This window comes from Furipterus horrens, unplaced genomic scaffold (genome assembly GCF_987537825.1).
Source record: "Furipterus horrens unplaced genomic scaffold, mFurHor1.1.pri manual_scaffold_4, whole genome shotgun sequence".
Taxonomy (NCBI): Eukaryota; Metazoa; Chordata; class Mammalia; order Chiroptera; family Furipteridae; genus Furipterus; species Furipterus horrens.
Window position 1 is genome coordinate 102,144,511 of NW_028327174.1, and position 23,773 is coordinate 102,168,283.

The 23,773-nt window shown below is 46.6% G+C and overlaps 1 protein-coding gene and 1 long non-coding RNA gene across 3 annotated transcripts in view; one reads left to right on the forward strand and one right to left on the reverse strand.

Annotated features, from left to right (window-relative positions):
• Nucleotides 1-2,037: 2,037 nt before the first annotated feature.
• LOC150012567 (uncharacterized) lies at nt 2,038-23,753 on the reverse strand. Of its 2 annotated transcripts, none has more exons than XR_016510527.1 (5): nt 23,489-23,753; nt 21,422-21,523; nt 14,643-14,738; nt 13,869-13,939; nt 2,038-2,217 (listed from the first exon to the last, which is right to left on the reverse strand). It is a non-coding gene; the product is annotated as an uncharacterized LOC150012567 (long non-coding RNA). The 2 variants fall into 2 exon arrangements; XR_016510526.1 differs by having other exon boundaries at nt 21,422-21,526.
• Nucleotides 3,485-23,773, forward strand: part of KCNA6 (potassium voltage-gated channel subfamily A member 6) — a 79,290-nt gene continuing 59,001 nt past the window's right edge. The window contains exon 1 of the mRNA XM_090273869.1: nt 3,485-8,280. Coding sequence (XP_090129995.1) covers nt 3,561-5,153 — 1,593 coding nt within the window. The 5' untranslated portion in view covers nt 3,485-3,560 and the 3' untranslated portion in view covers nt 5,154-8,280. The remainder of the gene's footprint in view (nt 8,281-23,773) is intronic.

Sequence of the window (23,773 nt, forward strand, 5' to 3'; positions counted from 1 at the left end):
TGTTGCCTTCTTTATCATCCTTTATCATTCTTGAACACCCATGACCTTTCTAGCTCAGGGATTTTTGCACTTGTCTGCCCAGAGTGCTGTTTCCTTGCTTTTAGCATGGCTGGTTCATGCTCCTTTTTTAAATTCTCACTTGAAAGATTATCTCTAAAGAGGAGCTTTCCCAACCACTCTCTTCAAAGTTGGATTCCCAGGTTCGTTGGTGAGATAACACCTCATTTGTTTTCCTTAGAGCATTTACTGCAATATACAAATAACCTTCTTTATTGTTTACTGTTAGATTTTTCTATCTAGAATGTACTGATTGTATGAAAAGGTAAACTCATTAGAACAGATATTTTGTCTAGATCACTGCTAATTCTTCAGTATCTGGCACCATGATGGGCACCCAGTAGCTTCTCAATTCATACTTGTTAAATGAATGAAAGACCCCTACCATCATGGCAAACATCTGAATTCAGATACAACAAGAAAAATATGTGCTGTCATGGAATCTGTGCTGAGTGAATTCCAGGGAAATGCTGCTTCCTAGAATGGGGTTGTGCCCCCTGTCTTCTTTCACCCGGAAACTGGCACTTCAGAAGGTGTGATTTTACTTTTACTCTTTGCTGGAGAGGAATGATTTAAGCACAGGGCTTTTCTAAAGCTAAGAAATGAGTCTTTTTCACAAAAGAACTAAAAACAGAATTCTGATTCATGAGTTTGCTGATGGCTTTTCCCTCCAGGGGAACCTCCCTGTGTCTCTTGGGGCACAGCCGTATGCCTCATGTGAAGGTAAACATGGAATGTCAACTCTGCCTGTAGTTTGGCAGGCTTAACCCAAGGGGTTCTGGAACGGTAGCTCCTGCCACTGCATTAGACTGTGCTCCCTTCTGGCAGAATGCAGGTTCCAGCCCATGGTTCTCCAAGGATTGTTTTGAAGAGTTGTTGGCCTAGTTGATAAACTCATGAATAGAAATAACAATAATAAAAACAAACATGCAAGTGAATATTTCATTATAAATTTTGAAAACAAAGACAACAAGAATCATAAGTAATCAATTTACAGCCCAGAGAAAAATTACAGATAATTGGACAAGGGTAAAACAATACCTTTCATGTTGTATTTGTTGTTGCTTTCCTTTTCTTTCTTTTAAAAATTATTTTTGAATGGAACTTGTTTGGGTGAAGTCTAAACTGCTTAATTACATAGCCTGTACATAGGAAAACTAGCAAGTGGGTGACTTAGAACACTTGCTCTTTCTCGTCTTTCACTGAAACATACAAGGAGAGAGGAGCAAGTGGAAACCAACAGTACAAGCACAGAAAGGAGGCAGAAACTGTCGCCTGGCAAGCCTGGGGAGGGACAAGACTAGAGAATGAAGACTCAGTGAGACACTAGCCTCTCTCCTACCCACTCACCACCTGACCTCTTCTCTACACATCCAGAAGCCTTTGTTCCCTATTCCCCTGCTCCTCTGGGAACGAGCCACAGTGGTTTTTAAAACACTTGTGCAATGCAAAGAATTCTTACATGCATCTTGTGGTTTGAGAGTACCTTTACCTATCATTCCCATCATCATAATCAATGAACCCTTACTAATGATCTAATATGCAGAAGAAGCAACACAAAAACACCTTGTAGCTGTCAGCCCATTAATTTGGCCATAGACACCCCGAAGAGAAAACTGATGCACAGAGAAGCAAATGTTAAGCTTTCCTGGAAGTGGCAGTCTCAAAAGATCAGACCAACCTCTCCCCACCAGTCACCAACCTGTCTAATCTAGTGACAAAAGACTATACTGTCTTTGGCAGAAATGGATGGAAAACCATTCTCACTGGAGTTGGGGAAATAATCAACAACAAATTTGGTCCCTACACAAATATGGCCAGGTGGGTCTTCCCTGTAACATTACCTAGAGTAGAGGCCACCTTTCTCATAGGGCTGTGTGAGGACTGAGGGAGAGAGCACAGGTCAAGCCCCTAGATTGTGGCTGGCATATACTAGATGCTCAGTAAATATAACTTTTTTTTTTTAAATCAACATGCTTACATATCTTTTCCTCCCTCCCATTTTCTTGTGTGCACCATAAGCAGATATTCCAGATGTCTTCCCAGGGAGTCTGGGAGCAAATGAATTCCAGGCTGCACTTCCCTCTGAGATGCCACCATCTTCTGGTTCTTTCTTCACTCTACCGCTGCCTAAGTTCCCAGGACTCCAGTGGAAAATTTCTGTTGGGAAAGGCAATGGGAGACATCTTACCCCTTTCTTTACTCTCACTTTGCAATCCTAGGAAATTTGCAGCCTCGCCCTCCCAGGTTTGCAGAGAGAGGTAATAGGTATGGGGTTCTCTGGGAACTTACACTGGAGTACAGTTTAAATTGGAAGCTCTCAAGAAATCTCAGAAATGCTTCCTGTGCTTTTCTTATTTTTCAGTAGAGATTGGAGAAGCTGGCACAGAAGGACAAAATAGGATTTGATTTTTTCATTAAATTTCTGGATGAGTGGAGGCACAATGCTCTGCGAGTGGTGGGGCGGGGTGTGTTTTCTTATTGATGAAGTGCACCGCACACGTCAACGCTGTAAGCTGACATTGAGAAAAGCTGATTGAGGGGGCGGAGGGGGTGTGGTACGAGGATACTGGTGCTTGTTTAGGGGGGCTGTGAATGTGATCGTGCGAAGGGAGAGGCGTGCCAGGAGAGCGCGGGAAAGATTCCTGGTGAGGCAAGTGTGTGTCTATTCCCACAGTGCCCCGGCTCGCAGCAGCCCCTGGCTGGGCGAGGGGTGTGCTGCGGGAGTGGGGTGGGAGGGGGCAGCAGGCGGGGCCAGCCACGTCACTTGGGGAGTGTGTGTTGGGAAGGAAGGGCAGAGCGGAGAGCTGAGCCGCTGCAGCTGCGGTGGCTGCAGCAAAAGCTTGAGCGGTGGGGAGGTGGGTCCCCGCGCCCCCAGCGCTGGGGCCGCCCCAGGGCCCTTTCCTAGGCCTGTGGTTAGGCCAGTAGGGAGGAGGTGGCGGCTGTGGCGCGGGAACAGCGACCTTGGCTAGAAGGAGCCCGCGGTGGACGCAGGGCGGAGGCCGAGCCCCTCCAGGAGTCTTTGCGGAGCCGGAGGGAGGCGCATCTGGCGCTTCGGTACCCGCGGCAGGCAGGGTGCTTGAGCTGCTGGAGAAGCGCTGTGGGAGCTGGGAAGTGCTAACCCGTCTGGAGGGCGGACCCCTGCGTCCCGGAGCCCAGTCTCAGGCACGGAGGAGGCGAAGCCAAGCGTCTTTTCCGGCATCCAGTACCACAAGCGCCCGTTTGCTGTTCCAGGTATCCCAGTAAGCTCTAGCACCCAGGCGCGGACAACTGGAGGCGCAGAGCCAAATCCTCTGCGCCCAGGTCACCTCCCCTGACCTAGCCTTGAACGGACCAGGGCTTCAGGGCTCAGGGACCCAACCGCAGGTCAGACCGATAGCTGGGAGAAGTGGGAGCCCCACCCTAGAAAGAGGGCGCAGCAGGACGCTGGGAAGCGCTGCTGCGCTCCTGAGGTGGTGTCGGGGGCGCTGTTCCAGTGGCGGGGAGAGCACGGCCGGGAGGACATGAGATCGGAGAAATCCCTTACGCTGGCGGCGCCAGGGGAGGTCCGTGGGCCGGAGGGGGAGCAACAGGATGCGGGAGACTTCCCCGAGGATGGCGCGGGCGGCGGCTGCTGTAGTAGTGAGCGGCTGGTGATCAACATCTCTGGGCTGCGCTTTGAGACACAGTTGCGCACCCTGTCGCTGTTTCCCGACACTCTGCTGGGAGACCCAGGCCGCCGCGTCCGCTTCTTCGACCCCCTGAGGAACGAGTACTTCTTCGACCGCAACCGGCCCAGCTTCGACGCCATCCTCTACTACTACCAGTCGGGGGGCCGGCTGCGGAGGCCGGTCAACGTGCCCCTGGACATCTTCCTGGAGGAGATCCGCTTCTACCAACTGGGGGATGAGGCCCTGGCGGCCTTCCGGGAGGACGAGGGCTGCCTGCCCGAAGGTGGTGAGGACGAGAAGCCTCTGCCCTCCCAGCCCTTCCAGCGGCAGGTGTGGCTGCTCTTCGAGTACCCGGAGAGCTCGGGGCCCGCCAGGGGCATCGCCATCGTCTCAGTCTTGGTCATTCTCATCTCCATCGTCATCTTTTGCCTGGAGACTTTGCCCCAGTTCCGTGCAGATGGTCGAGGTGGAAGCACTGGTGATAGTGTGAGCAGAGCCTCCTCAATTTCCAGGGGGAGTCAGGAGGAAGAGGAGGATGAAGATGATGCGTATACATTTCATCCTGGCATCACTTCTGGGGGAGTGGGGGCAGGGGGCTCATCCTCACTAAGTACTCTTGGGGGCTCCTTCTTTACTGACCCCTTCTTTCTGGTGGAGACGCTGTGCATTGTTTGGTTCACTTTTGAGCTCCTGGTGCGTTTCTCTGCCTGCCCCAGCAAGCCAGCCTTCTTCCGCAACATCATGAACATCATCGACTTGGTGGCCATCTTCCCCTACTTTATCACCCTGGGCACTGAGCTGGTGCAGCAGCAGGAGCAGCAGTCAGCCAGTGGAGTGGGTGGCCAGAACGGGCAGCAGGCCATGTCCCTGGCTATCCTCCGAGTGATCCGCCTAGTCCGGGTGTTCCGCATCTTCAAGCTCTCCCGCCACTCGAAGGGGCTGCAGATCCTGGGTAAGACATTGCAGGCCTCCATGCGAGAGCTGGGCCTGCTCATCTTCTTCCTTTTCATTGGAGTCATCCTCTTCTCCAGTGCTGTCTACTTCGCAGAGGCTGATGATGATGATTCGCTCTTTCCCAGCATCCCGGATGCCTTCTGGTGGGCAGTGGTTACAATGACCACAGTGGGTTATGGGGACATGTACCCCATGACAGTTGGCGGCAAGATTGTGGGCTCACTATGTGCCATTGCTGGGGTCCTCACTATCGCCCTGCCGGTGCCTGTCATTGTCTCCAACTTCAATTACTTCTACCACCGAGAGACGGAGCAGGAGGAGCAAGGCCAGTACACCCATGTCACTTGTGGGCAGCCTGCACCGGACCTGAAGGCAGCCGACAATGGACTTGGCAAGCCTGAATTCTCTGAGGCCTCTCGGGAACGGAGACCCAGCTACCTTCCCACTCCGCATCGTATGTATGCAGAGAAAAGGATGCTCACTGAGGTCTGACCAATGCAGGCGAGGCCAGCAGGACAAGGGTGACACTGAGCAAGTAATTTCTTAGGCTTCCTTCTCATTCTCCACAACTCTCACCAGAGCCCCAGGTGACTTCCTGACTCCTTCCCCAACCCCCAGTGCACGGCATCCGGGACCAAATGCCTGGACTGTCAACCTTGTTGCTTGGTCTCTGCAGCATTCAAGTTTTATCCATCTAAGTGATATTTTTGAAATGCTAATGGTGCCACCAATTCATGCCCAACTTCTGTTATGTGGTGAGATTTCCCTTCAAGACTCCGGTTTTTCACATCTGAGACTTCTAATAGCTGTAGGTATGGTGATGGCAATTGGATGGAAACCAGGTTATACCTGGGTCCTGTTTCTCTTCTTAGTGTCCTTTGCTTTGGGGCATGCACTTGTGTTATCTTCCGGCCAGGTGGTAACTGGTGTAAGCTGGAGGACAGAAACAGTACTCACCTGGCTGTTTTATTCCAGGGCCCTGTAACACCTGCTGGTCATCCCAGAGGATCCTTGGGAGAGCCTTTAGATGCACAGCCTCAAAATATGTTATTCATCTCTTATCTTGGATGGAATTAGAGGAACTACAATTAAACTTGGCCATTTAGAGGACATTATCATGAGTCCCAGACCAAAGGGGCTAACGAATTCTTCCAGGTGTGTTCTGGCACAGTAGACATCAGTCTTTGGTCTACATTTAGTGCCCCCACTCAGATCCCTCGACTCTCTGGCTTCCAGGAAGGTTCTTTCTCAGACCCAAATACTCTGTGTGCAAGTGCCTTCCTGTGCAGGGGAACTAGCAAAAGGGAACAACGGAGCCAGGAGAAATGGCTGAATAGAGTCAGGCAACTAGGATGTCCATATATCTGAAGAGAGGTGTCATTTAAAAAGATAATGTCATCTCAGAAGGGCAGAGGAATCTTCTTGCAGATGGCAGGTTTCTCTCCCTCGCTTTCCCCAACCTCCCTAGCTCTCCACCCTTCTTCTTGGGAATTTGATTTAGAATAGTTGAAGGCTTTCTAAAACAAACTCCAGTTCAAACCTGCAGACAGGTAAAAGCACACATTGGATGCTAGTGTGGGTTTCTTCCCGTCTTGCTGGGAATGGAATAGGTGGTTTAGAGTAAGGAAGAAGCATTATTTCTTTGCTGACAACCACACTGCTAGAGGTTTTTCACTGAGTCAAGCAAACATTCGCCTGCCCTGCCCCTTAGAGCTGCAGCTGGTTTGCTCTAACTGGTAAGATAAGGGGGCAAGTCACCACTTGGACTAAACCATTTCCTTCCGCCGTGAAACTCCTGCCTTCCCTCACACTGCCCACCTCCCTCATCTCTCTCTGGGTAACATTGTCACTTGTTTGTTGCCTTGATAAACTGTGAGGTACTGTTCTGAGCTCTTTTGGGTACAGTACAGAAACCAAAAGGACTGTTAACATGTTTTTAAGTTTATATCTATGCTTTAAGACTCTTGGATGAGAATTAAAAAAAAATTTTTTTTTTCTCAAAGAGCAACTTATGAGGGACGACTTCTTGAGGGTTTTTCTGAGAGACACTGTGGCTCCTGTGAGCGCCAGATCTAGATCTGGGTTTTGCTACAGCTTTACAGGGTAATTTTGGCACCACCCTCTTTGTGCCTCAGTTTCCCCACCCATTACATGGGAACATTAATGTCTTCCCCTCCCTACCTCATGGGGAATGTTCAATGAACTCATCTTGGAAGCTGGGGATGATGCTATGCAAATGTGTGAATTTTAGTAATGGACTTGATTTTCAGTTCGTTACCCTGTCCCCCACAGGCACGGCCTCCCCCCAGAGTTTCTGCCTTGGATGCAAAGCCCAAGAATAGGCCATTTGGGGCCATTAGCTCCTTAAATCCCTTCTTAATGTCTTGAACTGGCCTCAGTCTTTCTTCTTATCCTTCAGAAAGGAGGGTGCTGTTTGGGCAGGTTCAGTGGGATCCTCCCAGGACAAGAGGCCACTTTGATTGGGAGCTTAGCTTCTCCAGACCCGAAATACAGTAGGAGATAGAGGAGTTCATGATTCAGAAACTGCTCTGGGGCCATAAAGTGCTGCTTTCCCAAATCTCTTTGGTTACTCCTGGGTATTTGGGGAAAGGAGAAGGGCCCAGCCGAGGGTAAATGTTGGAACATGTAGGCATGTATCTCTATATATGTGTATGTGATCATCTTCATCACCATCACTAATAAAACATTTCCTTTTAAAGTCAGAGCGTGCCCGAAAGTAAAGGGTTTGTGGAGCACTGGGCTCTCCAGGGACTCTGGTTGCCATAGCAACCTTCAAGTCTGTTCTCTCTATCTTCTGATTTGGGCAGCAAGGAGACTACATATCTCCACCTTCTGAAATGGGAATGCCTCCCCATATTGGTTAGGGACTGGTAGTGCGATGACAGGCATGGGTAATCTTCAATAAAGCAGGTCCCTAAAACTTGCACCTGGCCCTTTCTGCCTGGTTTCCCCACCCAGTCATTGAAGCTGCCTCATCTCACCCCTGATTCTTCAGAAACTTGAATGCTAAGCAACTGCCAGTTAAACCAGTGTCAACATTATCTTTTTCAAAATGAGAAGGGGAGCGTTAGAGGGAACTGCCAAGAGTCATAATGGTTTTAGCCCATCATAGTCTCATGGAGTTTTCATCTCCTCAGAGAGAGGCTCCTGCTAAGAGGGATGGAGAGAAATGATATCCTCAACTCCCTCCCTACTACTCCCCCACACATACCTCCAGGGAACAGTCTAACTCCTGAGGGGAATTTCATTGGTGGTTCTTCTTAAGATGTTGAAGAAAGTCTGAGAGGCCGGGATCTGGCCTAGTTTCTGTGGAGGATTTTGTCAAGTGATCCCTCTCTGACTCTGAGCCTCTCTATGAGGATTTCGTGCCTCGAGCACCAAGAGAATATGCACCCTGTGTTGCTGTGACATCTGGGGTGGAGATTGCACAGCTGCCAGCGAAGGCCCGGTCAGGCCATCCTTACACCTGACTCAAGCCAGCAGGAGCTCCCAAAGGTCTTCCTGGATCTGTTAGGCTCAACAGAGACATGGGATAATCCTACTGCCGGATCAGCCCCAGGATGAGAGAAAGGGAGACAGCTGGTCCTCTGCATCTGAGGTAGGTTCTACCGCTGGGGAATTTCTATAGGCCCAGTCCTTTGGGCCAAATTAGAACTAAGGGTGGGAAGGGGCAGGGAGAAGGGGGGAGGGCATGCACTGGGGGAAAAGTAGGGTTTGGGGTTCCCTTACTTCAGCAGCCACCTTGCTCTCTTTCTGTGTATGTTCTTTGACTCCATCTACTTCAGTTTTCTTCTTCCCTATTTCTCTTCTCCTACTGCTGATTTGCTCCATCCTTTCAATCATCTCCTTCTCTCTGCATTTTCCCCTTCTTTTCATTCTCATTTGCTCTGCATTTTTTTCTTCTCACATTTCCCTTTTGTTTTAACATTTTCTTCCTTCTATGTGTATTTTTCTACCTCTTTCCCCCTTGTTGCCATTTTTAGTGGCTGGGAGCACTCTAGGGTATCTGTGGAGGTCACACTTGGGACTCTAGGACTAGCTTTGTTTGCTAAGAAAGTTGTTCTCCAGGATTCCCCTTTCCCCTGACATCTCAATAGACCATCTTTTCCTACCATGCTCGCCTCTGTGTAGGGAAGTCCTGAGCTTATGAAGGAAGATGAGATTGCTGTGGGTTTAGAAAAGTATCTCCCCCAAATTTCCTGAACCTGCAATGATGTGTGTCTGTGTGTGTGTGTGTGTGTGTGTGTGTGTGTGTGTGTGTGTGTGAAAGAGAGGGAGAGAGGGAACCAGAAAAGTCTCAGATAAATATTCTGCCATAAAGCACTAAAATATATTTATCTTAGGGTCTCCCAACCGTAGAAAGCTTAGAGAAATGTTCAAGACAAAGAAATAGTAGAAGTAGTAAAATGCACAGAGAAAAGATAACTTAATGACTTAGGAAGGTATAATATTAGAATTAACCTGGAAAAAGCCTTAACTCAGGGGTGACCTTCTAACTGCCCTTAGTTCACTGGAAGGTTCTCAGTTTCTCTCTTGTGCACCAAAGGCAGAACAAAAGCTATAAGGCATACATCCCAGTGGTTCAAGGTACAGGGTACACTCCTGGACAAGACGGATTAAGTTCCACCAGCTGTAAGAGGGCTTGTGTATTTTCCTTGTGGGAGGTTGTAGAGCGGAGGGTAAGTCCCGCCTGCAACAGGACAGGGATGGGGAGCTCTGGGGGAAGGTAATGGAAATTTTCTAAAACAGGATGTGTTGCGGGTTGCACAACTCTATAAATTAACCAAATACATCAGTGATTATGGAAAAGAGTGACAATGATCTAGGAGAGTCACATCTTGGCTGGGGGTATGGTCTGGATCTAAAAATCTAGAAGTTTAGCATCTTTAAGGTGGACCAAATGAGTATCCAGGGTGGGGTAACAGTTGTTTTTTGTTTTTGTTTTTTTCTGCTGCATCGGGCCGCTTTAGAGCCTTTCATACAGTTGCTCCTTGCTGCTCATGGACAGTGCCAAGAACTGGGTTTTTTTTTGACAATCAAACCGAGGTGGGATTTGAATATTTGTTTGTTTTTGCTTTAAACATAGGCCAAACTATTTTTGGTAAATGCAGAGCATAACGAGCATTATTAAACTACAGTAAATATGATGGACATTATTCATTACATGGGACTAAGGCAGTGAACTTGTCCAAGACACTTGGACTTCGCTGGCAAAACAACAAGTAGAACCCCACAAACCAACTAAAATACCCTGCCTAATCTCTGCACCTGTAAACACGGACTTCCTTAAGGAGCTGCGTGGGAGTCAGGGCTTTGTCCTGCCAGCCTCCTCCTTCCCTGCATCTCTCACTGCCTGCTCCTGCGGTCCCAGCAGTCAGGTGCTCTGGGCCAACAGAAGAAGAGCACTTCTTTTGCTCTTGCTGTTCACTCACTAATCCTTTCCTTCCCTCCCCTTGGTGCTTTTCCTCACATGACACCTTCTAGTCCTGCTGTTTATCTTTCCTCTCTCTACTGGCTGAACCCTTGCTTTGGCAGTATTTCTATTGCCCGGCATCTGTATGTAAATATCAACTAGATTCCCAGAGAATACTGTACCCCGGGACAGTTTGGCTGGCCCTGGTGTCCCGGCCTGGATTGGTTTTGACTGTGTGTTATTGCCTCACGAAGCAAAGTGTGGTCTAATTCTAACTTGTCAAAGTCAGTTAGGGGAGGAAAAGAAATCCATTCTCTAAACTGCAGGACTTCCTCTCTCCATCCACTTCATACCCGGCTGACTCAGGTTGCACAGACACCTCGCCTCGTGGCAGAATCAGGCCTGCAAGCTTGGGGCTTAGGGGAGAGGAGCCTCCCAGATTCAGGCCGCTGGGAATAACAACAGATGGCTCCTCGTCCTCATGTTACCGTGCGAGGAACCGCTTTCCTGTTCTGGATGCGAGGCCTCTGTGGGGTTGGAGATTGTCATGTCTTTCATGTCCATTTGCTCTGAACTCCCAGAGAAAGGAACACTCTTCCTCTCGTCTTGGTCCTCATCCCCTTGGCACCCTCAGCAGGGAGTGGGTCAAACACGGCAGTGGCTGCTTTTGAAAGGTGACCCAACAGAACACTGACTCCCTTAGTTCCAGAACAAAAGAGAAAAAGAGGCCTCCGCTATAGTTAGTATCATTAATACTGGTCTCACCTTGGCTACCACTTAACCTGTTCGGGGCCTAGCTGTGGTGGGGTTTATGACAAATACATATTTTAAACCAGAACTCCCATCTCATCAGTGTTACCTTGGAGAGGATTTTTCAGCAGACACTCTTTGCCCACCCTGAGCACACGTCTTGGAACCTTAAGCAGCCTCAGCTGCAGGCTGCAGGGAGCACAGGCAGCCCCGCGCTCTTTTGGCGAGAGCTAAGCCCACGATGTTTCAAAAGGAAATTGCAGCCACGCAGTCTGCTGGCGCTGCTATTTTTGACATGCTTGCCGTTCTCTCAGGCTTGACAACCACTGTCTCCAGGAGACAGACAAACGCGCTCTTGGCTGCAGAGACACTTTGATTTGAAAACAAAACAAAACAAAACAAAACAAAACCTAGGAAGACAGTCCTGCCCTGGGAGGGGCAGAGGACCTGCCATCCCCTCCCTCTCCTCCGGGAAGCCTGGCACTGGTGCGGGGTCGAAGTTCCAAGGCTGGAGGTGCTGTCCTCACGTGGCAGATTCTCACTCTGCTGTCCTCCCAAGTGGGAGTAGTTCTAACAAGTGTGAGGATGCACCATTCATTTAATGCACATTCAGTGCTTTCACACATCATGCCATATAACAGAGAGGTTAGGAGCACGGGCTCTGGGGCCAGATTTTTCTGGGTTCAAATCCTACCTTTGCCATTTACCCTGCTGGGCGACACTGAGCAAGTTCTGAAACTGCACTGTGCCTCAGTTTCCTTCTCTGTCAAGTGGGGAATAATAACAGTACCAATTTCATAGAGCTGTCTTGAGGATTGAGTTAATGTATGTACAATGTTTTTGTACTATGTAGCACTGTGCAACACTAGGTAACACTAGGTATATAGTATATGGAACAATATGGAAGCACTATACGAAGATTGCCTATTATCATCATTATTATTATCTTACAACAACCAAATGGGGTAGGTAGGTTAGGCATTGTTTTCCTCTTTGGCAGGTAAGACAATTCAGGCTCAGAGGTCATGTTCAAGGGCACAAGGCTCATGTGTGGTCTGTCATCCTCATGGGAGATATGATAAAACAGAATGCACTGAGGATCTGGTTGGTACTAAGCGAGAAGACAGAATGGACTCGTGGCTCCTTAAAGTGAATGTGGGCTTTTATTTATGTGCCAGTTTATCTCTGATGGAAAACCAGCAGGTCTCCTTTGCCTTTTTCCCTACAGAGCCCTGAAAGCACATAGCAGTATTACATCTTTCTAGGAGCCTCTCCTCACTACCACCGCTGTTCTCACCTTACCGTTTAGCACTCCCAGAGGTTGGCATTGCACTAGAACCTTCCTCACACACTTCCTTACATCTTTCTCCTTGTAACAAATGCAGTCTCACAGTTAGCCCTGAAGACAGAACCCATAAGCCAGACCCCTGGCTCAGAGATTTTGTACACTGTTTCTGCGGCTTTCAAAATCCTATCTCCCCTGATTCTCGTCCTCAGTGTCCCGCTCTGTTCCCTGGCCATCTTCATACCACACTGCACCCTCCCCACCACTCTGCAGGTGGGAATAGCCTGTGGCATTCAGTTCTCCAGGTTCCCTTTCCTCCTTTCACCTGGAAGGGCAGGAGACTCTGGAGTGAGAAGACTACTCCTATGGGTGTCCCTTTGCTTCCATGGGGGGTCCCTGATCAGGCCGCAGTGCTCTACTGACTCCTACAGTCACTGCCCTTCCCACAGAGGACCCAGCCCAGGACGCACAGCAGGACGACCCTCCCCATCTGAATTGCCTTAGGAGTTTGGTCTGAATCACCACTTATTAGCTGCACCTCATTTAACCTCTTCAAGCTTCAGTTTTGTCATTTGCAAAATAAGGAAGCTAATTCCACTTGCTTTTTGTGAGGCTGGGAGGCTCAAATAAGACTGCAAGTGAAAGGATGTAGCAGGAAATAAACTCTCAGCAGTGCAGGCTCTTCCCTCAGAAGGGCTGCGGAGGGGTCTCCAGACACTGAATAGCCACGGGAGTGGGGACGGGGCAGGGCGGGGCACTGGGACCCTCTGCACTCAGAGAAAGACATGGTCCCTGAAACTTCAGTATTGTTCTCTCAAATAAACATTGAAATGAAATATGACATACAAAAATCAACTCAAGATAGCTAGCTATTTAACCAGAAGACTCTTTGCCTAAAGGATTCACAGCACAATCTTTTTAAATAAGTGCACTTACGATGTCATGTAATATATAGAAATAATCTGAATATAGCTTGTAAGAATAGAATGATATACTGATAATATTTTTTTCAACAGTTAGTTTCCAATTAAAGTAGATGAGGAATCTCAGTTACACCTTCCCAGGAGCACCGGAGCACTGTGAAGGGCAGTATCGAGGGTCACACAGGGACAGGATGTGGGCGCTGCTGGAAGGGGCCCAAGTGCCTCCCTCAGGAAGGAGGAATCGAGGCCCAGAGGTGGGACGACTAGGCCCCCCTCACACAGGCAACCGGGGGCACGGCTGGGGCTAGGACTCCAAATTCAGTATATTTTTCCATGGAGAACGGAAACCCTAGGGATTATTTAACCATTTTTAAACAAATTTTATTCACCTCCTACCCAACCAAACTCCTTACCTGAGCTGTCGATGAGAAATGGAATTATGTGCTTTTGCATTTTATCTTTTCTCTCTCCTGACTTTCCGGAGTACAGGGGCCACCAGCCTAGCTAGAGAAATCCTTAATCAGATAACCCACTGCTGGATTTTTGAGGAAGGATTAATGATCGTTACCAAAGGTATTTTGCACTTTGCAAAGAGAAGCTGGTGTACAGGTTCTGGCCTGGGCAGCCATGCCCTGGGCTTCTAATCTCAGCGAGTAAAAGGATCTTGAACCTTTCAGGGCCTACTGTTTCTGTTAAATATCGTGACTGGGCCGCAGGAAACATCATAGGGTGGAAATCAGGAAAGCTGAGACAACTTGAGACTTCTCTGTTTTACAGAAGAAGGAAGGAATGCAGAAAGTTAGCATCTTACTTACCCAGGAGTGCTGACTGCTGACGCCCTGGGAAACAGAATCAGCTGCTGGGCTCTTCCCTGCACTTCATTGCCCTGGTAGAAAAAGAGAAGTTATTGTTGGGTTACAGATCTCTTTTATAAATCACAGGGAGAACAAAGTTTCCAGAAGTCATGGTAGCTGAGCCATAAATCAGACAGGCGCTCCGCAGCTGCTTGGAGGCAATTTGGCATTGCTGGAGAGAGAAAGTCTGGCCTTCTGGGGAAAACAGTGTGTGCCCTGCAGGAGAGCTCTCTGCGCTCAGGGGAGGGGTCCCATGTGCCCACACGTGCGCCAGGGGAGCCCAGGCCCTCACCCACACCCTGCCAGACTCTCTTCCTGGTAGTCACCCTCTGCTCTTCTGGAAGTGTTTGATTTTTTGGTTTTATTTATTTATTTTAATTTTATCTGCAACCCTCTGGTTCATGCTTTTACATGCCTGCAGAATTCCAAATAGAAGTCACAGAGCACCTAGCCTAAAACTGCAGGTTACTCCTGATAAATAACAGGTCCTAAATCAGTGACTCCTGAGCCACATATAACACATCACCAAATACAGAATATGATAATTACATTTCAATAAAGCTGGAAAAACATACAATAAATATTAGAAGATTCCACATGCATTGCTGGATTTTTGGTTTCTCTTGAAAAACTAGAAGTTATGGTCTCATTGTTCCTGCATTTTGACTTTCCAACATCAGCCATCAGAAGCCGAGTAAAGCTGGCCCCATCAGTGGGGAGTGGGCTGTCTCTTACCCAGTGTCCACTGAAGCTCAGGCCATCTGTTGTTTTCATTATGTCCATAGCATTGTCTTTCTTGCAGGTGGGGAACTCTTCCCTTTGTGTGTATTTCTACAACAAGTTAGAAAATCAAAGATAGAAGGATGTCAAGTTTAGGAAAACCCACCCACCACTCATCTGGTGGCTCTGCAGACACCAGTGCATGTGACTGCTCTCGAGGGCTTTCCTGTGTGATCCTGATGTGCTGAGTCCCAGACTATTACATGGGCTGGAAGTAGGTGTGTGTGTCAGAAACAGATAGTGAGAGCAGAAGCGAGGGCTGGCGGGCTGGGGCGGAGGCAGTCACAGCTCCAGACAAGAGACAAGATGGTGCGAGTGCATGGGGAGCAGGGAGCTCACGGGCCTCAGCAAACCGCCCAGTTATGTTCTCTGTCCAATGGGGAAGGCAGGGAGATGTGTGATACAATTAAGGATTTCCATCTAAAGTGATTAAAGTAAGAAAAAAACAAACTATGGTATTTGGATATTTCCGATTTGAGGATGACCTCCTACTACTTCTGTGATGTCAGATAATGAGACATCACTCTGTTCCTCTTGGTGGGATAGGAGAGAGTCATGAGTTGGGATTCATAAGCGAGGTTATATCTTTCCTGGGTAATGGTTGGCTGCCCCTCAGTTATATTCTGTTGGGTGTCTGTGCGACATTATGAGCCCCGTGGTCATCCCAGATCTTTTCTTGCCTCTCTTCCTAGATTCTTCTAGTTGGTTTTAACTCTCAGGCAGACTCTCCTGTTTGTCAAGAGTATTAGTCAAAAGTTAAGTGACTATAAAGGTGGAATCATGTCCAACAGTATTGCCTTGGGAGAGAGATAAGAAAGGCTCTTCTATAAAAGTCTCTCCTTGTGTACTGTTGGTGGGACTGCAAACTGGTGCAGCCCCTACAGAAAATAGTATGGAAATTCCCAAAAACACTAAAAAGAGATATGCCATACGACCTAGCAATTCCACCTCCGAGTATTTAGCCACAGAAAGCAAAAATGATAATTTGAAAAGATATATGCATCCCTATGTTTATTGCAGAGTTATTTACAATCGTCAAACTATAAAAGCAACCGAAGTGCCCCTCGATACATGAATGGATAAAGAAGATGTGGTGTATATATAATGGAATATCATGCAGCAATAAAAAAGGATGAAATCTTGCCATTTGCAACAATGTGGATGGATCTAGAGGGTGTTATGCCAACTGAAATAAGTCAGAGATAAACAAATACTGTACGCTTTCACTTATATGTGGAATTAAAACAAACAAACAAACAAACAGAACAGACTCATAGAAATGGAGACCAAAGGAATGGCTACCAGAAGGGAGGGGATTGGGATGGGTGGAAAGGGAAAGGAAATACAGTCAATAATATTGTGATAAGTTTGCAGGGTGACAGAATATTACTAGAATTAGTGAGGGGACCACATTGTAAAGTATAAAAATGTCGAATCACTATATTGTACACCTGAAACTAACATAACCAATATAAGATTGTATACTTATAAGCTATACTTCAATAAAAAATTTAAAAAATACAAAAACCAAAAAGAAATCAAATTTGAGAAACTGTTGGGGCAAACTGTTGGAGTAAAGGGTAGCAATGAATTTCTTTAACCAATAAAGCACCAACTAAAAGGACAAAGAAAAAAAAAAAAGGATGAAAGGCTCTCCTCTTTTCTTAGCTTTCCCTGTAACTTAAGTAAAGATATTTCAGGGCCAGAATTCAAGATGAGAGTCTCGACAGCATTTTGGGTAGAGTCCACTCAAAATCCTTAGGATTCCAAAAGAGAAGTAGATTTCACCACTGGTCACCCCTCACTGGGGATAGCTTTCACTTCTGAAAAACCAAAGTTAAGAGGATTGTATAACGCCCCCCTCCCAATTTGCCCGTTCCAGGAGTGCGGAAAATTGAATCAGATTGGGCTTAAAGGAAATCCATTGTGCACCTTACATCTTAACACCGGTCTGCCTCGCTTTTCTCAATAAGCACACCTCTCAGAAGCTGTTTTTGACATGACCGTGTGTGTGTGTGTGTGTGTGTGTGTGTGTATAAAAATAATAGAATTGTTTTCCTGTCAGAGGTGCTTTTTAATAAAAGGGGTCCTTTTACATTTAAAAACTCACAATAAATTTAAAAGAAAGTATATAGTCTGTAGAAAATGAACTTCAACTAGTTTATGGCATACTTTATGCAATTGTAATTCCTTTCTTCAGTGGAAGGAAAAGAAGTGCTATGTGTTAGAAATGCTGGGGATTGCCAATCAGATCTGAGAAAGGAAGAGGTCTTTTTTATTCATTGGACAGCCCAGGGAATGTTTTTCCAAATGTATGTTCAAAAGTGGGAACTCTAAGAAACTCTATTACCATTTTCTCTTTTTCTTACCTCATTTGGACTCCCAGTGATGGATTTGCAAGTGTGCAGCAGTGCATTTTTATCGTTCCTACCTATCCCCATGTCAGGTGAGGCAGGATGGGAGAAATGAAGGCCTGGTCTGAGTCCTTTGTCTCTTAACTACACAGTAAGGGGTGATGTCGGCCCACCCAGGAGTCTGTCCAGTGCTGCCACCCACTGGCTGTGTCACCATGTAACCCTGGGAATGTTCTGATCAATCCACACATTATTATCATGTCCTTCGTGGTGGCTGGTGGAACTCAATGAGATAATGCTAACTAGGTGCATTACAGGGCCTGGTATGTGGTACAGCACCCAACAAAAGTGGATTATTATTTCCATGGTCTCTTTCTTCTTTGTCTGCTTCAGTGGGGGTAATGAGGCATAGACCCCTAGAAATTGCCCAGCCTTTCAAACAGTTGGAACCACTCAAAGCTTTCATGAATCAAAGTCTTTTGAGAAATGTCTATGCAATAGTTTCTCTCACTTTGTAGATTTGTATTACCTGACCTAACATGGAGCATGATTCAGCTGGTCAACCATCAAATATCTGGCCTTAACAGAGGTGACTCATGTAAATGGGTTTAATACCCTTTTAGACTAAAACTTTCTCTAGGCTTAAAAACAAAAGCCAGCAGAAGAGAAGACCCAGGGATTCTGACAAATTCCTTTAAAAAGAATATAAGCAATAAAGTGACTTACCCATCCAAAGTCTCTGGGAGTAGTAAGAACTTCGAACTCCTTTAGGAACGAACTGAGGGTTGAATAATGGAGTGTGGGAAGATCATGCAGCTCAGCCCTTCACCTGCCTGACTCCTGGGCTGGCCTTGAGTGGGAGCATGAGCTGTAAGGAGACTGATGGCCCAAGCACCAGGTAGACGCTTCCTTGAGTGCCCAGCAGGCTCATAAATGTGCCTTTTGTGATGTGTTAGGAGTCGGTGTTCTTTGGAATCATAATACAAGTCAGTGGAAAATATGACTCAGTTTATAGATAATGTGTTTACTTACAGTCAACATTTCAGGAATGCATTAATTTGCAAGGAAGTCAGCTGAACTCATGTGATGTGTAAGCAGAAAATAAGACAAAATGAGGTGGTACAATTGAGTTGGAAGGAGTTTCTAAATGTCCCAGAATCCATTACTCTGCCCCCCACCCCATTAGAAAAAGTTCCTGATCATCTCAGGCCTATTCCAAAACATCCCCAGAGAGAGAATCATATCTGGGCCTCCTTCAAGCTATCTGCATTTGAGCTTCACCACCTCTGCTGTCAGGATGCGTTCTTCCTGTCTGGGTCACACGTCTCCTGCTGTACTTTAAACTCCCTTCCTCCTACTATGTCCTCTACTGATATAGATTCTCAACTGGCCATATTACCTAGAATAATTCTTTATGCCAGAGCTTCTCCACTGCCACCTGCACAGTGCTAGTCCTGCACGACATCCCCACAAAGGAGGACTCCCCAGGCACTATATTTTAGAAGCGCTGCCTCTTGGAGATAACACAATGTCTGTGAACAAAAGATTAAAGGCACCAAGAAGCCTTGCAGCAAATAAACCTATTTCATTTCTTTAACCCAGTGTTGGTCAAATTGTTTTTACCACAGAGAGTCTCCACCCCTTTTTTGGGGGTAACTTCTATTCACATCTCACAAAAACTGTAATCTAAGGAATACATTATGAGAAACTCAAAGAGATCTGAAACTCCTTGTGATGGATTTGAGTCATGGGACTTCGGTCCTTAAAAAAGGTTTTCTCAAATGGATGATTTTTATGGTTTTTCATCCCCATTCCTGAGTTGTGCTGAGATACATAGAATCAGAATTCTGACAAAGCTCTGGGGAATGTAAAAGAAGACACTCTTTCCCTGTTGCCCTTGAAACCTTCTTAAATAGAAGTCTTTGAGAGTTCATCTTATTTGTTAGAGTTTCTGTGCTACTTCGCTAGCACATATCCACACTTCAGATATACTTCTCCAGATATAAATCTTACTTTTGGTGCTGCCTTCTGGTGGAACAGTCCAATTTCCTTGCCTGCTGTTAACCACATCAAAGGTGATTGGATGCGTTTCTATTCACAAGCACTTTTCTAGCTAACGTAGACCTTTTAATGAAAACGTTGAAGCATACCTTTGTAATTACCGTATTTATAAAGTCTTATTCACAGTCTGAGCCAGATACAAAGAAATACTGGCAGTGAGCTATAAGTAACCAGGTTTTCTAGTCTTCTTTCTCATTTTCCTACACACTGTTTTCAAGAGTGACTCTCTCTCCCTCCCAATATACTTCAGGCACCAGTGCCTCCCGGTTGGACCCGGTCCCTCCAGTGCTGGGAGTTAAGCCTCCGGGAAGCTCTGTCTGCTACGTGCTCTTTGTGCTACCAAGGGATCTCACCTTGACTCTTCTCTGCTGTCCCCAGGGAGGGTCTGATGCTTTTGTCTGCTCACCCAGGGCTCAGTTCTTTCTTTCATGGTTTCCCTTCTGAGCTCAGAGGTAAAAGGAGAGAGGACATAGCTATTCTTGAGCTGTTGTTGCCTTTACACCTGCTCCCTTTCTGGACATCTTGGGTTGAGGAGGGGTTTCTGATATCCAATTGCTTCTTTCATCATTCAATCCACAAAAAGTCAGAACAAGTGGACTATGGGGAAGGTGGAAATAGCATATAATTCTGGGTCAATCGCTAACCTGCTCTGTGACCTGGAGCAAGCTGCCTGCCTGGCACTCAGCAATGTTAGCTTTTAGAGTGATTCTCTGGCCCAGTGCCTGTAAAGTGAGATGGTTGGATCAGACCATTTTTGAGTTTTTGCTCGAATATTCTACGGATGCTCAGCTTATTCATTGAATGAACAGCTGGTTCCCTTGATAACTTGGCAAACTCAATTGCTTGGCTTTTGCCACCAGGATGACTTTTTTAAAAAGAGAGTTGGAATTACTAAAATTTCAGCTTTATATAGAATCACTGAATTTCAGAATTTATCTGCTCCAGCCTCTTATTTTTAAGACAAAGATCAGAACTTAACACTTAAAAATATACCAAGCAGTGTATAGCACCGTTTTGAAAAAGATGTGATGATTTTCATGTAATACCAAGTATGATAAATTTATTTTCTCTGCTTTTCTCCTATTTTTCCTCCTTTCTTCCTTCCTGCCTGCCTCTTTATTTTTCTTTGATGAGGTCTATCTTAGTTATTAAGTGATTCCAGATCTTTTTTTACTTTAAAGTTGCAAAATAAACATTCCTTGGTTTTGGCTGTGTCAGCACCTTGGCATCATGGTTGGAAAAATGTGGGGCACAGAAAGGAAAGGAGCTTCTGTGTTAACGGAAAGCAGGAGAATGCAGACCGGTAGGGGTGCTCAGAAGCATTCCCTGGGTCTCTGTCTCCCTCCTTGCAAGAAAGTCTGTTAAAAAGACAAAGGAAAAAAAGCTGGGGCAATTCTTTGGTATCCTCAGGTGGAGTAGAAGCTTGCTTTTTCCATTTCTGGGAAAGAGAAGTGACACCCCTCCCGCCCCTTCCCCAGGGCAGGCGGCGAATCGTACGCCCCATTGTGCCACACAGCGGCTCCGGACAGCAAGGTCTTGGCTGGATAGAAGGCATCTAGCTCTGCCTTGCAGCTCAGCCCTGGGAGCTGGCACTGCACGTCCAGACCAAGGTCCCCTCTGAGCCAGGTCCCAGTCCTGCCCGACTCCACCAGGTCCAAATGCTTTTGGGGGGTTGGTCATCCCCTACATCCATTTAGCTTCCCTTCCTCCTGCCAGTGCAGGCTGCTGCAGCACCGAACCCTGGACAGGGATGGAGAGCCTCTGTGGGCGCCTAATGTACTGTGCCACCTTGAGCAAATTGCTTGAAACAAACATTTCATTTTCTGACTTTAATTTTTTTTTAAAAATTTATTTTGTAAAGAGAGGGGAAGAGAAAGAGAAAGAGAGGGAGCAAAACATGAATCAGTTGCCTCTTGCACACCCCCAAAAGGGGCCAAACCTGCAACCCAGGCATATACCCTGACCAAGAATTGAACCTGTGACCTTGCGGTTTGCAGGCTGGCGCCCAATCCACTGAGCCACACCAGCCAGCTCTTATTTTCTGACTTTAAAAGTAATATCTGCTCATTATAAAAAATTAGTACCATTCAGAAAAGTATAAGGGATAAAATATAAGTCCCCATAATCCCCCAACAAGAGACATTCACTGTTGGCATTTTATTGGGTTGTCTTCTAGACTAGCTCTGCCTTAGTTTGTGTCTAAATCTATACAGAGATCATACTGGATTTTATTTTAAAAACATCATATTACGTCTCTAACTTTCTCATGCAATTATTACACAACCATCCTATAGATGCACCATTATTTTGGTAACTTACCCCATTATTGGACATTCAGTTTATTCCTCTAAATGATGCTACAGCGACCATTGTTGGCATAGATATTGTTCACATTTGTGACTGTTTCCTTAGGTCGTATTCCTACTGGAGTCAAGAAGTATAAACAAATTGAGCAAATTATTTTCTAGACCTCAGCTTTCTCACCTACAATAAAATAACAACCGAAATTATAATAATTAAGAGCAACAAACACTGCTCAGCATATGTGTGCCAGGCACATTGCTAGGAGATTTACATGTACTAATTCATTTAATCTTCCCAGCAGCCCTGGCAATATTTTCATTTCACAGAAATAGCTTGTCCCAATTCACACGGCCAGTAAGTAGGGTGGTAGGATTTCAACCCAGGCAGTCTGGTTCCACAATCCTTGCTGTTAACTGTTGTGCTAATACCACCCCTGTGAGAGGAAAGAACTAAATCAAATATGCTCCTCGGGGTCACTGGTGATCCTAACATATCTGTATTCCTCAGTTCTACCCTAGTGACTTTCCAAGTAACATACTTGCCTGGTGTGAGTTCACTAGCTCCTTTAATCCTTTTCAACTCCGCCCCCATTTGTGTGTTTGATGAGGTTGGTGTGTGTGTGTGTTTATGTCATATAAATAGGGCAGACTCAGCAGGGACAGTGTGAAACAGGAAAACTTGGACAATCCATGGACAAAACAATAAAAACCCTAGTAACTTGTGCTATTAGTTATAGATCACTCATCATGGTTCCCTTTTTCTCTTAAGGTCTTCAGGATATTTGGCTGGGAAATTTGTCATTTGGACTGTCACCCTGTCGAATAGGAATGGGATTGCACATGGCCATCTAGCACAACCCTGTCCTGGAAGCACATGTCCATGCATATTATCTAAGGAGGCCTCCCTATCCCCGACCGCCCCGGCTGCTCTGCCCTGCTTTGAAGAGCATTGCTGGGTATTGTCTCCTGCAGGGAAGGAGACAATCAACAGACTTGCCCCGGGAACAGGTCCATGCTGTTTTTATTTCTTGCTCCACAAAGAGATTGCCAGGATTTCTTGACATTCTGATTCAGTAGATCTGAGAAAAGCCAAGAACCTGCTTTTTAAAAATGTGCTGCTAGTGATTATCTTTAGGAAGTTTGGGGAAATCTGGGCAATGGATCTGAACCTTCACAGGACATCAGAATCACCTGAAAAGCTTCTTTTTTTTTTTAAAGTACCACTTCCTGTCCCCTCTGCTGCCTTTTCTTACCTCTTCCCCAATTTGAGTAATTGACTTAGGGTGGGGCCCAGGTGTAGCATTTTTATAAAGGCTTCTCAAGAGATTTTAGTGTGCAGCCAGAATTGGGAGCCACTAGTCTAAGAAATTCTAACAATGATAATTCAACACCTTCACATGTAAGTACGCTCCACATTTTACAAATCTCTTTCACAGCTGAACACCATAACAATCACTAAGGTCAGCAGAGCAGGCATTATGATATTTGCCTTGGGCCCAGAGAGGTTGACTGAGTCGCCCAAGGTTGCACAGCTTCTCCCTCAGTCAGCAGCAGCTGCTCTCTGCTGAGCCCAGGTCAGTCCTGCCAGGCCCTTTGGAAAAGAGCAGCCTCTCAGCCTCTCACTCCTTGAAGGTCTTCCAGGATGAAATCATCTTAGCTTCCACCAGCTGCCTCTCTTAGTGTTGACACTCAGGAGGCCCTTTCTTTTTATTCCATCCATATCCCTTCTACTGCAGAAAGCCCCTTGTGAAAAGTACAGTTAGGTTTTTCTCCCAAACTCCATCCCACTTAGCAGGTAGATAATGGCACTGAGGGACAGAAGACCTGGGGACCCGGGCAGTGCATGACACTCACAGCAATCTGACCTTCGGCCCCTGATCTTGCCCTGCTTGTCCTCTGCAGAAAGTGCAGCCCACTGCAGAAGCAAGGAGGGTCATCTCCAACATCAGCTGCCCAGCGCTAAGTTCAGTCTCCTCAACTGTCACCTCCCATCCTGAATGAACTCTCATATTCACCACCAACGCTTCTCTCCCCTGTACCCACTCCTCCACCCGCCCTGCCCCATAATAGTCTTAAAGCCCACCTGAGTCAATCCTGTGAGCCGTTCTGAGGGCTGGAGGCCCCTGCAGTGCTGAGTCCCAGTCTGGACATCTGGAATAGATTTGAGCTAAACAAGGCAGACCAGGAAAAGAAAGACATAACAGGTCACTGCATGTACCCCTTCACCAGCAACCAGCCATCAATTCAAACTCTCTCCTGTCTCAAACCAACGACTCTGTTTCCCTTCACTCTTCCTCTCTGTGTTCAAACCCTTTCCCTCGCACAGGCCGAGCCCTGGAGAGGCTCCCAGTGACTGCAGGCTTTCTGT